The sequence below is a fragment of the Rattus norvegicus genome, chromosome 13, assembly GCF_021556685.1.
Source record: "Rattus norvegicus strain SHRSP/BbbUtx chromosome 13, alternate assembly SHRSP_T2T, whole genome shotgun sequence".
NCBI lineage: Eukaryota > Metazoa > Chordata > Mammalia > Rodentia > Muridae > Rattus > Rattus norvegicus.
In genome coordinates this window covers 87,273,035-87,285,435 of record NC_141546.1, presented here as the reverse complement: position 1 = coordinate 87,285,435, position 12,401 = coordinate 87,273,035, and the positions used below count along the sequence as shown (strand labels likewise).

At 45.9% G+C, this 12,401-nt stretch overlaps 1 protein-coding gene across 8 annotated transcripts in view; it reads left to right on the top strand.

Annotated features, from left to right (window-relative positions):
• The window catches only part of Atp1a4 (ATPase Na+/K+ transporting subunit alpha 4), a 35,928-nt gene extending 26,243 nt beyond the window's left edge, over nt 1-9,685 (top strand). For 5 of the 8 annotated variants that reach the window (NM_001429537.1, NM_001429536.1, NM_001429530.1 and 2 more), the window contains 5 exons: nt 169-314; nt 4,361-4,491; nt 4,593-4,694; nt 9,044-9,135; nt 9,389-9,685. In NM_001429537.1, the coding sequence (NP_001416466.1) occupies nt 169-314; nt 4,361-4,491; nt 4,593-4,694; nt 9,044-9,135; nt 9,389-9,417 (500 nt within the window). In that variant the 3' untranslated portion in view covers nt 9,418-9,685. The remainder of the gene's footprint in view (nt 1-168; nt 315-4,360; nt 4,492-4,592; nt 4,695-9,043; nt 9,136-9,388) is intronic. The other 3 variants (NM_001429533.1, NM_001429534.1, NM_001429529.1) reach the window with 2 other exon arrangements.
• Nucleotides 9,686-12,401: the final 2,716 nt, after the last annotated feature.

Here is a 12,401-nt window from a genome sequence, read left to right as displayed (position 1 = left end):
TGGTTAGAAACAAATGTCAGGGTTTTGGAAACAGAGATGGCAAGGTCAGATCACCATGACAAGACTCTCCATCGTTGTGCAAATACACAGCCCCACAACTGTTAGGATCCGCCTTTTGGGACCACTCTCTGAGCAGACTCTCCTCCCTGATGCCTCCATCTCTCACAGGGATGATACAGGCGCTGGCTGGATTTTTCACCTATTTCGTGATCCTGGCGGAGAATGGTTTTAAGCCTCTTGATCTTCTGGGTATCCGTCTATACTGGGATGATACAAACCTAAATGACCTAGAGGACACCTATGGGCAGCAGTGGGTGAGTGAAAAGGGTAGACTCTGAAGAGGAACTAATGAGACTGTGGGTAGTAATCCCAGCACTTGGGAAGCTATGGTAGGAGTACCACAAATTGAAGGCCAACCTAGGCAACATGGTAACTCTAAGATTAGCCTAGGCTATTATGCTATGAGACTTTGTCAAAAAAAAAAAATGTGTGTTCAAATCTTAGTTGTTGAAGAGAGATACTTTTTGTACACCTGTGGCTTCGGCCAGTTGAACCTCATAAGGCCATCAGAAGAAGTCCACATTCCCATGCTCTAGGAGTCAGTGACGCCCAGAGTCCTTACTGTTCACCACACCAACATCTCCCCAGCCCTCAACTCCAGCCCCTGATAGTTTAAATTCTTCATGTCTTCCCTACAGACAAGGCATGGTGCGATACCTATTTATAATAGACTAAGTCTATTTAAAGATAATTTCACATGACAAGAATTTCCCTTGTATACTGGAGACATATAAAGTATTATAAAAATGGGTTGATAACAGCTGTCTGGCACCTCCCAACATTTTGGGGTCCTGTGCAATTCAGGCTTCACTTTCACAGACTCATACAATGGCCTCTCAGGGCTTTTCTGCATGGACTGCCTTGTCACATGCCTGGCCTCAGTGGCTCTCTGTAACCATAGAATATTCCATACTCCCTTTTGTGTCCTTCATGACCTTAAAGCCAACATCACATGAATGACAACTTGGGACAAACCCCGCCCCCACTTGGATCACATTTGCAGCAGCTTCTGTTACTGCTTTATAGAAGCAGGAAATTCCTTAGGCCGCTTCCTTTTGCAGGGTGGATGCTTCGTGTCATGTACGGTCTTAGGGGCTAACAGTAAACTTCCTGATAAGCCTTTTCTCCTCAAACTGTACATTTTCTATTTCTTCCCCCCGCCCCACTTTCTCTTTGTCATTGTACAAAAAAGAAAGAGTGACTACTAATAATTACTAATAAAGTCAATATTAGGCTATCTTGAAAGCTCCCCTGCCTAAGAAATTAGTCCGTTACTTCTAAATTTACTTTTTAGGATGAGAGCAGAAAGCAGCCACATTCTTTGCCAAAATATCCCAAGAACAGTGTCTGGTCCAGCAGCTAATCCCCTTGACCTGGGCCACTGTGATCCACATAGACTTTGACCCACTACTGTCTTCCAAACTTCTTTGAGATTGGCCCAGTAAGCTCTGCTTACAGCATTCAGCCAGTTTTCTAGTCCAAAGTACCAAAGTTTTCATTTTGCCTCCAAGAAAACCACGTGGTCAGGTCTGCCACAGTGATCTCTTACTCCTGTTACCAACTTCTGTTTTAGCTACATTTCTCCTCTTTTTCCCTCCATTTATTTTATGTGTGGTTTTCCTTGCAGGGTCTGTAGAGGTCAGAAGGGGTCATTGGACCTCCCGGAACTGGCGTTAAGCTGGATGCGAACTATCGTATGGGTTCTGGGAACTGAACTTGGGTTCTCTGCAAGAGCAGCAACTGCTCTTAATTAACTCCTGAGCCATGTCTTCAGCCCTTCAGTCACTATTCCATTGATGTGATAAAACACCATGACCGGGCTGGAGAGATGGCTCAGCGGTTAAGAGCACTGACTGCTCTTCCAGAGGTCCTGAGTTCAAATCCCAGCAACCACATGGTGGCTCACAACCATCTGTAATGGGATCTGATGCCCTCTTCTGGTGTGCATGAAGACAGCAACAGTGTACTCACATATATTAAATAAATAAATCTTTAAAAAGAAAAACAAAACAAACAAACAAACAAAAAAAAAAGCACCATGACCAAGAAAACTTAAAGGGAAAAAAAAAAGTGTATTCTAGGCTTACAGTTCCAGAGCATTAGAGTTCGCGATGGCCAAGCTGTGAACTCTCCACCCAGAAAGGGCAGTACTTTCAGTCCTAAAGTAATAGTTCCTTATCTTTTAGGAAACTCATTAATCCTACTTATCACAACTTATACTACTACAGGACCTTGGGATATGACAGTAAGGCAAAATGATCAAGTCATGAGCTTCTTCCCATGTTCACCAAGGATGGCCTCTAAGTCATCATACCTGCCTCTTGCTTCAGCCTCTCAGGGCTGGGATTAAAGGTGTGCTCTACCACACCCAGCCTGTAAGCCACAAGTCTTATGGAGTTTACTCTAGTTATGGGAGGAGAGGAGGTGTGTGTGTGTGTGTGTGTGTGTGTGTGTGTGTGTGTGTCTCTGTGTTGTCTGTGTGTGTCTGTGTGTGTCTGTGTGTGTGTGTCTGTGTGTGTGTCTGTGTGTGTGTATGTGTCTGTGTGTGTCTGTGTTTGTGTCTCTCTCTCTCTCTGTGTCTGTGTGTGTGTCTGTGTGTGTGTCTGTGTGTGTGTGTCTGTGTGTGTGTGTCTGTGTGTGTGTGTCTGTGTGTCTGTGTCTGTGTGTGTCTGTGTGTGTGTCTCTGTGTGTGTGTGTGTCTGTGTGTGTGTATGTGTCTGTGTGTGTCTGTGTTTGTGTCTCTCTCTCTCTGTGTCTGTGTGTGTGTCTGTGTGTGTGTGTCTGTGTGTGTGTGTCTGTGTGTGTGTCTGTGTGTGTCTGTGTTTGTGTCTCTCTCTGTGTCTGTGTGTGTGTCTGTGTGTGTGTCTCTGTGTGTGTGTGTCTGTCTGTGTGTGTGTGTGTCTGTGTTTGTGTCTCTCTCTCTGTGTCTGTGTGTGTGTCTGTGTGTGTGTCTGTGTGTCTGTGTGTGTGTGTGTAACACATCAGGTTAACAATTTTAAATAAGTCCAAGGGAGACCAGGAAATATTGAAATTGAGATTCTGGAGTGAGATCGAAGGGTAAACATGAAAGACAAATACGCCTGAAATTTAAATTGCAGAAAAACTCTAGGTTTCGCAAAGGGTGTAGGATAGTGTCTACAGCCTAGCTGTGAGAGCAAGCTGCCTACTTAGAGTGTGGAGGATAACAGAATTAGAGGGGATAAAAAAAACTGGGGAGCCATGGTAATGGAAGATTCTTCATAAATATGAAATTTAAATAAAAAAAAAAGAGGCCAAGAGCAGGAGTAGAGTTAACAGTGAACCAGACACTAAGGCCTCTGGCACTGGCAGGGGCTGGCACGGGTGGTAGTGAGAGCTCTTGGGCACACAAATACGCTGGCTGGGCTTGGCCTGTGTTCCTCGTTTGGCTCAACAAGTTTTTGTCTGTTGTGTTTGCTCGTTTGTCTGAGACAACGTTTTACTATGCAGAGCAGACTGGCTTGGAATGTAGGGGGTCCACCTGCCTCTGCCTCCCAAATGCTGGGGTTCAGGGGGTACACCACCTTAACCTTAGAGTTCTGGTCATTTAAGGCTTTTTCATTTCTATCCAAATACAACTTGAGGTGCGTCCCAGTGGCTTTACCGTTAGTATCTTAACAGGGTGCGAACCTACCTACTAATTTCTTATTATCTAGGTTTAGAAACATGATGGTTTTAGACTTGGGGTCTTTCCTCCCGCTTTTCCCCCCAGTTCCTACCGTGCCCTTGGCTCCTCTGTTATGACTTATCTATGGTACTACCATTGTTAGCATTGTTATGCCTCCTGCCAGATTCCAAGTCCCTTTCTCATACAATGCAGGATTAATGAGGGAGTGCTTGCCTTCTACAGGGCAAGCATGCACTGTACAACTGAGCCGCAGCCTCAGGCTCCTGTCTACCACTCCTCTCCGACAGTCCTCCCTGCGCTGTGTTCATAGTGCCCTCTGGTTCTCCTTCTTTTCTGACTTATGACCTCTGGACTCTGATGGCCTAAGTCCACCTCCTTTTAATCACATTCCTAATTTATTCAGTACTTACTGAGGTGCGCTATATAATACTTAATAGGCAAAGTGTGGTGAAGGGATCCAAAGCACTTCCAGTCAGGTAGGGAAAACACACAAACGCTGTAAGAGAGACAGCTATGTGCACAGCGCTGGAGGCATTCAGAGAAGACAAAGCTCAGACTCTGGGTTCAGAAAGGCAAGAAAAAGGAGAAAATTTTGGGTATATCTAAACTTCTGTCTGACCCAGATGCCACCTTTTTTGCTCATCCTTCCCCCAGACCTATGAGCAGCGGAAGGTGGTGGAGTTCACATGCCAAACAGCCTTCTTCATCAGCATCGTGATCGTGCAGTGGGCTGACCTCATCATCTGCAAGACGCGCAGAAATTCACTCTTCAAGCAGGGCATGAAGTGCGTGCCCGAGAATCCCTACCAACCCTCCCATGCTCGAACTCGCCCTTTCCTCCCCTTTTCTCCCAGTGTCTATCACACCCATCACTCTTTCTTCCCAGAAACAAAGTCCTAATATTTGGACTCCTTGAGGAGACGATCCTGGCAGCTTGCCTGTCCTACATTCCAGGCATGGATGTAGCCCTGAGAATGTACCCACTCAAGTGAGTAAGGGAAGGGGCACCAACCCAGGCAGGACGTTTGGGAAGACATGGGAGAAAAGGACAATCGCCAGGTGGGGGGACTGCCCAGTGGAGCTACCCACAGTGACTTGCTAGGTTCTTTCACACTCGTACACGGCCTCTATTTAGGGCAGCCTCAGAGACTGTGTCAGGAGACAAGCTGCTGGACTTGCAAATTCAGCAGACTTAGCAGTGTTTAATTGAGTGGAATTTTATGACGGCATCTGACAGCTGGGCAAGGATACATGTTTCTTGGTCCTAATATAATCATGGCAATAGTCTAATTACCAGGTAGAATGGCACATGCCTGTAATCCTAGGACACAAAAACAGAGGCACCAGGAATTCAAGGACATTCTTGGTGACATTTTAAGTCTGAGACCAACCTAAGATAGAATCCTGTCTCAAAACAAAGCCAAATTTATGACTAGCTTACCTAACTAATTCTTTTGGTCTCTTTCTCTCTCTCTCTCTCTCTCTCTCTCTCTCTCTCTCTCTCTCTCTCTCTCTCACACACACACACACACACACACACACACACATACACACACACACACATCTGTTTTTTTTTCTTTTTCTTTTTTTTCGGAGCTGGGGACCGAACCCAGGGCCTTGCGATTGCTAGGCAAGCGCTCTACCACTGAGCTAAATCCCCAACCCCAACACACATCTGTTTTAAGGTGTGAATGTTTTACTAGATGAGATTGAATAACATATCCATCTGTTTCAATATGTGAACGAGCACTCTGAAATCCTCAATGCCTGATTTCTTGTCTTATTCAAGTCTCAGACTGTTACTCTGTATACTTTGTTTTAACATTAATGCATACCCATGGAATTTTTTGAGCAGGGTCTCATGCTCACGGCCCAGGGCTGGCTTTGCACTTACTGTGTAGAGAGCATGACCTTGAACTCCTCCCACCTCAGTCTCCCAAGGATGGTAGTTGTGTGCCACCTCGCTCAGCTTTCCTTTGGAATCTTAGAATTTACAGAGCGACTGCGGGTGTAGCAGTCAGGGAGGGCTCGCCTCCCATGTTCAAGGCCCTAGAGTCTATCCCCAGGATTGAAAGAGTAAATCCAAAATTTACTAAGAAAAAAAAAAAAAAAGTACCTATCCTATAGCCACGGTGTCACCTGCACTAGAACGATTTAGTGTGTGTTCTTCTAACTCATTGCCTACGTGTTCACATGGCTGGCTTACCTATCCCTCTCAGTGCAGTCTCACGGCTTCACATAATATAGGTGCTCAATTAATAGTTAATGACAGAAACGGCCTTAGACATCGGCAAACCTAAGTTTGAAGTTCAGCTCTTTATATTTTGCGACTTTAAAGAGATATGCCACTATTCTGAGCCTCCGCCATCAGCACACATCTGCCGGGGCTGGGTGTAGAGTGTAACGGCAGAGCACAGGCGTAACACGTGTGGAACTATGTGAGACTTCTTGTATGTGATTAAATGCTCTGGCTCTGTTCCCTGACTAGCTCATGTCTTAATTACCCATTTATTTTATTCTAAGTCATGCCATGTGGCTGATTACCTGGTCCTCGGTTTCACATGACTGTCTTCCTTTGTGTCTGGGGAGAAATCTCCCATTCCTGATTAGTATTCCAGAATTCCCCTCTCTCTGCCAAACTCCCCACCTCCTATTTCCGGCCTCAGCTCATTGGCCAAAGGCTTTTTTATTGACAGGTGAGTGCTTTTACACAATCACACATATGTGAGGCCCTGCGTTTGTGCTCTAGCACTGGAGAAAAGATGGAATCCGGCAGAGCGTTGCGAATTACATGGAGAACTGGGTTCTAAGCACTGGGCATATCTGGAGATGGAGACCGTTTTATTAATGGTGTCAATGCTTTTGTTGCTGAAGGTGTCAATAACAAATGGAAATGAACCGACTGCACTCTTGGACACACACTTAGCACCTAGTATTATTTTGTGGACCTAGTCAGCTCTTTTTGCTGATCTCTCTGAACTATTCAAGATAAAGGAGCATCACTGAACCATTTTTATTTCCCCAATACCTTACACACACCCAGGGTATTCAGAACTGCTGTTCAATGAGTGGAAAGGTATTTGTATAGCAAACAAACGCTGGCCTATGTCTGTACTGTTCAAGGTGGTTGCTGCTCTCCATGTGTGACTACTGAGCTCTTGAAAAGTATGACTACTGCGCGTGAGATGTGTATTTGTAATTTTAATTTCAACTCAAGGTTAAAAATTAAAGCAAGAACCGGGCGGTGGTAGTGCACACTTTTAATCCCAGCACTCGAGAGGCAAAGGCAGGCAGATCCTCTGAGTTTGAGGCCATCCTGGTCTACAGAGTGAGTTCCAGGACAGTCAGGGAAGGCTACATAGAGAAATCCTGTCTCAAAATAAAAACATTACGTATGTCTATAAACACGGGTGGTGCTATAATCTGTAATTGCAGTTTTATAAGAGATGAAGACTGGAGAATCATGATTTTTGAGGCCAGCCTGGCAACCTAAGACCCCATTTCAAAAAAAAAATTAGAAAAGAAATGAAAGGAAAAGAAGGACACAATAATTTTATTCCTTTAGGTGACGTTTCCTTTTAGCCATTGGAACTCATATTCTAGAGTGTGGCCGGATGCGTGCCTGTGATCTCAGAAGGATCATAGTTCTGCCCGGCTACACAGCAAGTTCAGAGCCAGTCTGGATGATGAGAGCCTGCAGAGGGGGGTGGGAGTGGGGGAAACGCTTAGCGGCTGAGTCAAGACAGGTGAGCAGAACACGGACACCCACCAGATCTCCAAGATTTAGTATTAAAAGAAGCATTTAAACTATCTGATTAGTCATGTTTATATTGATTAGCATGGGAGTATATGCCTGCATCTCAGCACTCAGAGGCTGAGGCAGGAGGATCATGAGTTTGATGGCAGTTTGGGCCATGTGGAAAGAGTGTGTCTTAAAAACCAAACAGAACAAAACAGTGTTTCTAGTGATTACACACATGTCAAGATGGTATTTCGATATATTGAGTTATATTGGGTTAAATACATTTATATATTGAGATATATATTATATAAATATATTTATATATTGAGTTAATGTATTTATATGTTATACAACATATATTGAAATATTGATTTAAATAATAAACATACATTTTGATATATTGAGTCAAGTAAAATTATTAAAATTTATCTCTTGTGTTTCGCTTACCTTAATATGGGTATTAGAGAACTTTAAAGTTTACATGTGGCTTGCATTACATTTTTCATTTTTTTCTGTGTGTATGCATATCCATGTGTGCATATGATGTGTGCTCCTACAGGAGGGCAGGTGCCCATGTACCACAGCATACCTGAGAAGGTCAGAGGACACCTGCTGGTCTTTGCCTTCCAGCTTGTTTGAGACAAGAGTCTCTCTTGTTCACAGCTGCATGTACTAGGCTAACTGGTCTACCTGATACCGGAGATTCTCTTGCCTCAGCCTCCCATCCCCCATTAGGAGGTTATAGAGGCTGTGCTTCCTCACCTGGCTTTTACATTCATCCTAGGGATCCGAACACAGGTGATCAGGCTTGTGTGGCAAGCACCTTATCCGCTGAGAAATTATCTCCATCCATCTTCCAGCCCTGGCATATTTGCACTGAACTATTGAACAGTGGTATTGATTTATACCCAGTTCTCTATGTCACTAAAGGGCATAAAACTCGTTAAATCCATTTTCCGTTCCCTAATTATAGAAGAGGCACAAAGAGAAAAGCGGACGTCCCTTTTGCAGTATGGAAGCACATGTAAACATGTGAATTAATGTATAGATTGCATTCTTTAGCCACAAGGCTTCAACAGTGCAGAAAAATGCAGCAGGAGGAAGAGGGGACTCTCAGCAACTCATTGCCAGTTGGCAATATTTATAAATGCTACATCAGGGGCTGGAGAGAAGGCTCAGTGGTTAAGAGCACTCATTGCTCTTCCAGAGGTCCTGAGTTCAATTACCAGCAACCACATGGTGGCTCACAACCATCTGTAATGGGATCTGATGCCCTCTTCTGGTGTGTCTGAAGCGAACAACAGTGTACTCACATACATAAATCTTTTTTTTTTTAATTGCTACATTAACTCTGAACATGACGTTTATCCTATGGCCATTGGCATTTTACATTTCTATCTTGTGTCTTTCCTCTCTGCCCCCAATCGCTTAGCATTAGGGCTCTCACCTCCTCAAGGGGAAAATCAGGTGTATCTCAGTTTGCCTTCCCATTGTCGGCACCCACTCAGTCTCCACAGTTCCTCCGCCCCATTGCTGCTCACCCTTCTTTGGCTTGTACCTTTCGAGACACACTGACCAACTCTTGCTCTCTGCAGGATAAACTGGTGGTTCTGCGCACTTCCCTACAGTGTTCTCATCTTCATCTATGATGAAGTTCGAAAACTCATCATCCGCAGACGGCCCGGTGGTAAGGCTACCTACCCTGGACTTTGCCCTTAAGTAGTCACTGGCCTTCTAATGAGCTTTCCCATCCCACGCACTGGCTCTCCCTACCTCCCTGTCTGTCCTTTGCTCTTCCTGGACCCTGGTCCTCTACTCCTGACCTCACTTGTTCCTCCCAAGGCTTGGACCCTGTTGCTCATGGCAGCCTCTCCACCTGCTTCTTGTCTGCGTGGCTCCCCTGCTACCTTCTCTCAGCTCCCTTTGTCTCTTCTCCACAGGATGGCTGGAGAAGGAGACGTACTACTAATTGCATCAGAGAAAGATCTTCACATGACATCAGTCTCGAAGCCAAGACTGAGTATAACAATGACATCTGAGATAAAGCTGAGCAGGGGGCGCGATTGTATGGGTTGAATTTACTTTGGATGAGGCGAGTTCTGGGGCTGGAGCAAGAGCATCTGGTAGGAGATGGAGTGGAGAGGAGGCCCAGCCTGCTCTGCCTGGGGCCCAGCGAGTAGGTGCAGTTTTGTTATATCCAGCAGCCGGTGGAGAGTAAACACTTGGAACAACCCTCACATCACTTGGTGTGCAGAAGTCTGATTTGGAGGGAACAGGCAGGGTTCAGTAAAGCTCGCTTCCTACACCTGCATTGTAATTAGGCAAGGGAGACCTCCAGGGACCTGAGAAGAGTAAAAATGTCCTAGAATCCAGGATCTGGGGCTTGGTGTGAGGGCACATCCTCTTAATACCAGCATTTGGAAGGCTGTGAATTTGAGGCTAGCCTGTCTGCATGGTGAGTTCCAAACCAGGCAGGGCTACATCGTGAGACCCTGGCTTTAAAAACAGAAGATCAGGGATACTTAACCCTGAAGGGTATTCCCCATTTTAAGATCAATCTCTGATATTCTGTCAGTTGTAAGGGACGAAGAGCTGCCCTCAAAGTCTAGCTAGAACCAGATAATGAAAGAAAGACAAGACCGGCTGAGCTATATCTCACAGGGGTACCAGAGCACTTATACCTGTACCCACACTTGGGGCTTGTGGGCTTAAATAATCTAGACCCTGACTTGGATTTTCTCAGACCAGACTACAGACCATAGCAATGTGGTTCAAAAGGAGACCTAATAACATCAGGTCCAACAAGATCCAATGACTGGGGAATGGCAGGGTAGGGATAGGGGGTTCCCTCCTCTTGTATGGTAGACTGTGATTCCCGCCCTTTAACCCCATCATCAACATTTCTACACTAGTTAGCCCACCTTTAGCCTTTTCTCTCTGGTATAGCCTTGAAACAGTTGTGTGCATGCTAGGCAAATGCTATATCACTGGCCTACATCCTGGGTCCTGGACCTTTATTGATCTGGTCTCAGTAAAGAGGTACAAGAAGCCACTCCCCTATCCATGCTCCTCTCTAGATTCTCCCTCCCTCGTCCTGCCCCCTCTGGAACTCATTTCTGCTCAGTGAGCCTCTCCTTTGTCTCTGACTCTCAGTTCATGTCAGGAACCTTTTAGAGAGATATCTGGCCAAATGATAGAGGAATGCTGAGGAAAACCGTGGAGGGGGTGGGCCAGCAGCTGTTACCAAAATGCCACACACATCCCGACCCCATGCAACTGCACACTTTCTGGCATCGGGCCAAGGACCAAACCCACCATCAGTTCTCGGCACCATGTTTCCTGCGTGCTGGTTCATAGACGAAACCAGGGGCCTTATTCTGAAATGTGTACCCATAACCACTTTTCAAACTGGTCTTACAGTGGTAACTCGGACCAAACACAGTTACGAACAAGGCTAAATAAATACATACGTAAATAATACATGGGACACTGACTGGTAGAGTTCTGTGGCTCACAGAAGACAAAAGACAAGAAACTTTCCCACTGGAAGTGTAGCTAACCCCTCTTTCTCTGCGTTAGGCCTCTTCCTCAGAGGTTTCCTTCTACTCCCTCCCTCTTCTCACACAAGGTCTCCTGGGGACAGAGCTATATCAGTTTGGGGTCCACCCCGGCTGCTGACAGGGCTGAAACAGACCCTGGAAGATGGAAGCAGGGTGGGGAGGTGTGTGAGTGAGGTGGGGAGGGGGAGGCGGAGGGGCCAGCTCCTCAAGTTTCAGTAGTGAGGAGCTTTGAGTGTCTGGTGGGTTAAAAATACAGACGCCCCAACTCAGGGTCATTTGATACGGGTAGCTGAGGCGTGTTAGATCCAGAGGCCTGCACTCAGGCAGCCTGGAAGGAAGGGGACTGAGGAGAAAGCAGAAAGCATAGCATGAGGAAGGGCTGAAGTGGTCAGGGTCACCACAGAGTCCTGTCTCACTCCAAAGGTCCAGTTCACGATGGAAGAGGTCTTGTGCTCCAATGTCTGTTCCGATATTTCCCTCTCCCCAGAACCCTGCAGAAATAGACACTAAAGCTAGACCTTCTAAGGAGCAGGCCTCTGCCTGGCACATCAGTCACGCTCCTGGGAGATGAGGAGACGGGGTTCTGAGATCTCCTTAGCTCCAGTGCCATGCTCGGACTATCTCTGGCCTCTCCTGCTCCAGTGACAAGCTGTCCCTCTTGGACCCACTCCTGTCACGTTCTTAAGAATGTTAAATTAGAAAAAAAAAAAAGAATGTTAAATTAGCTGTGTTAAGTTCTACCCCATGGGAATGCAAAAAGTTATTTTGCTAACATAACTTTATACTTCTACCTAGATGCGAATTAAACACCATCCTTCTAGAATGAGAAATACATTGCACTGTGGACAAGGAAGTCCTCCACATGATCCCCCTTGAGCCTCAGTTTACCTATATATAGTATGAGTCCTAGAAGGCCATGAAGGAGTCCTTGCTAAGTACTCAAAGCTTAATTCAACTCTTTACCTCCAAGCTAGGACCCCAAAATGACAGCTTGCATGTGCCCAGCTCTGCTTTAGGCCTCAGGTGCACAGAATTAATCCACAGCCTCCCGGTAAGGGCACATGGCCCACCTCTTCCTGTTTACTTCATGTTAACTTTTTCCCATACTTATAACTGATCATCTGTGCCTTGTCAAAGACATAGTGATGAATTGTAGCTATTAGCTCTCTATAGAACCATGCAGCCTGGGGAATCCTCCCTGCCCCCTGTGCCCTAGAATCCGAGTCCCACAGGATCAGGGCAGAGCGCTTGGAGGAGCAGCAATGAGCAGTACAGGCAGAGAAAGCCCAAGTCGCCATCACTCCAGGATGGAACTCAGGCCAGCCCTGTCCTTCCCCCCTGCATTCCTGAGTTGGGACTGTTGAGTGAAGCAAAGGAAACTGACTGGAGCTAA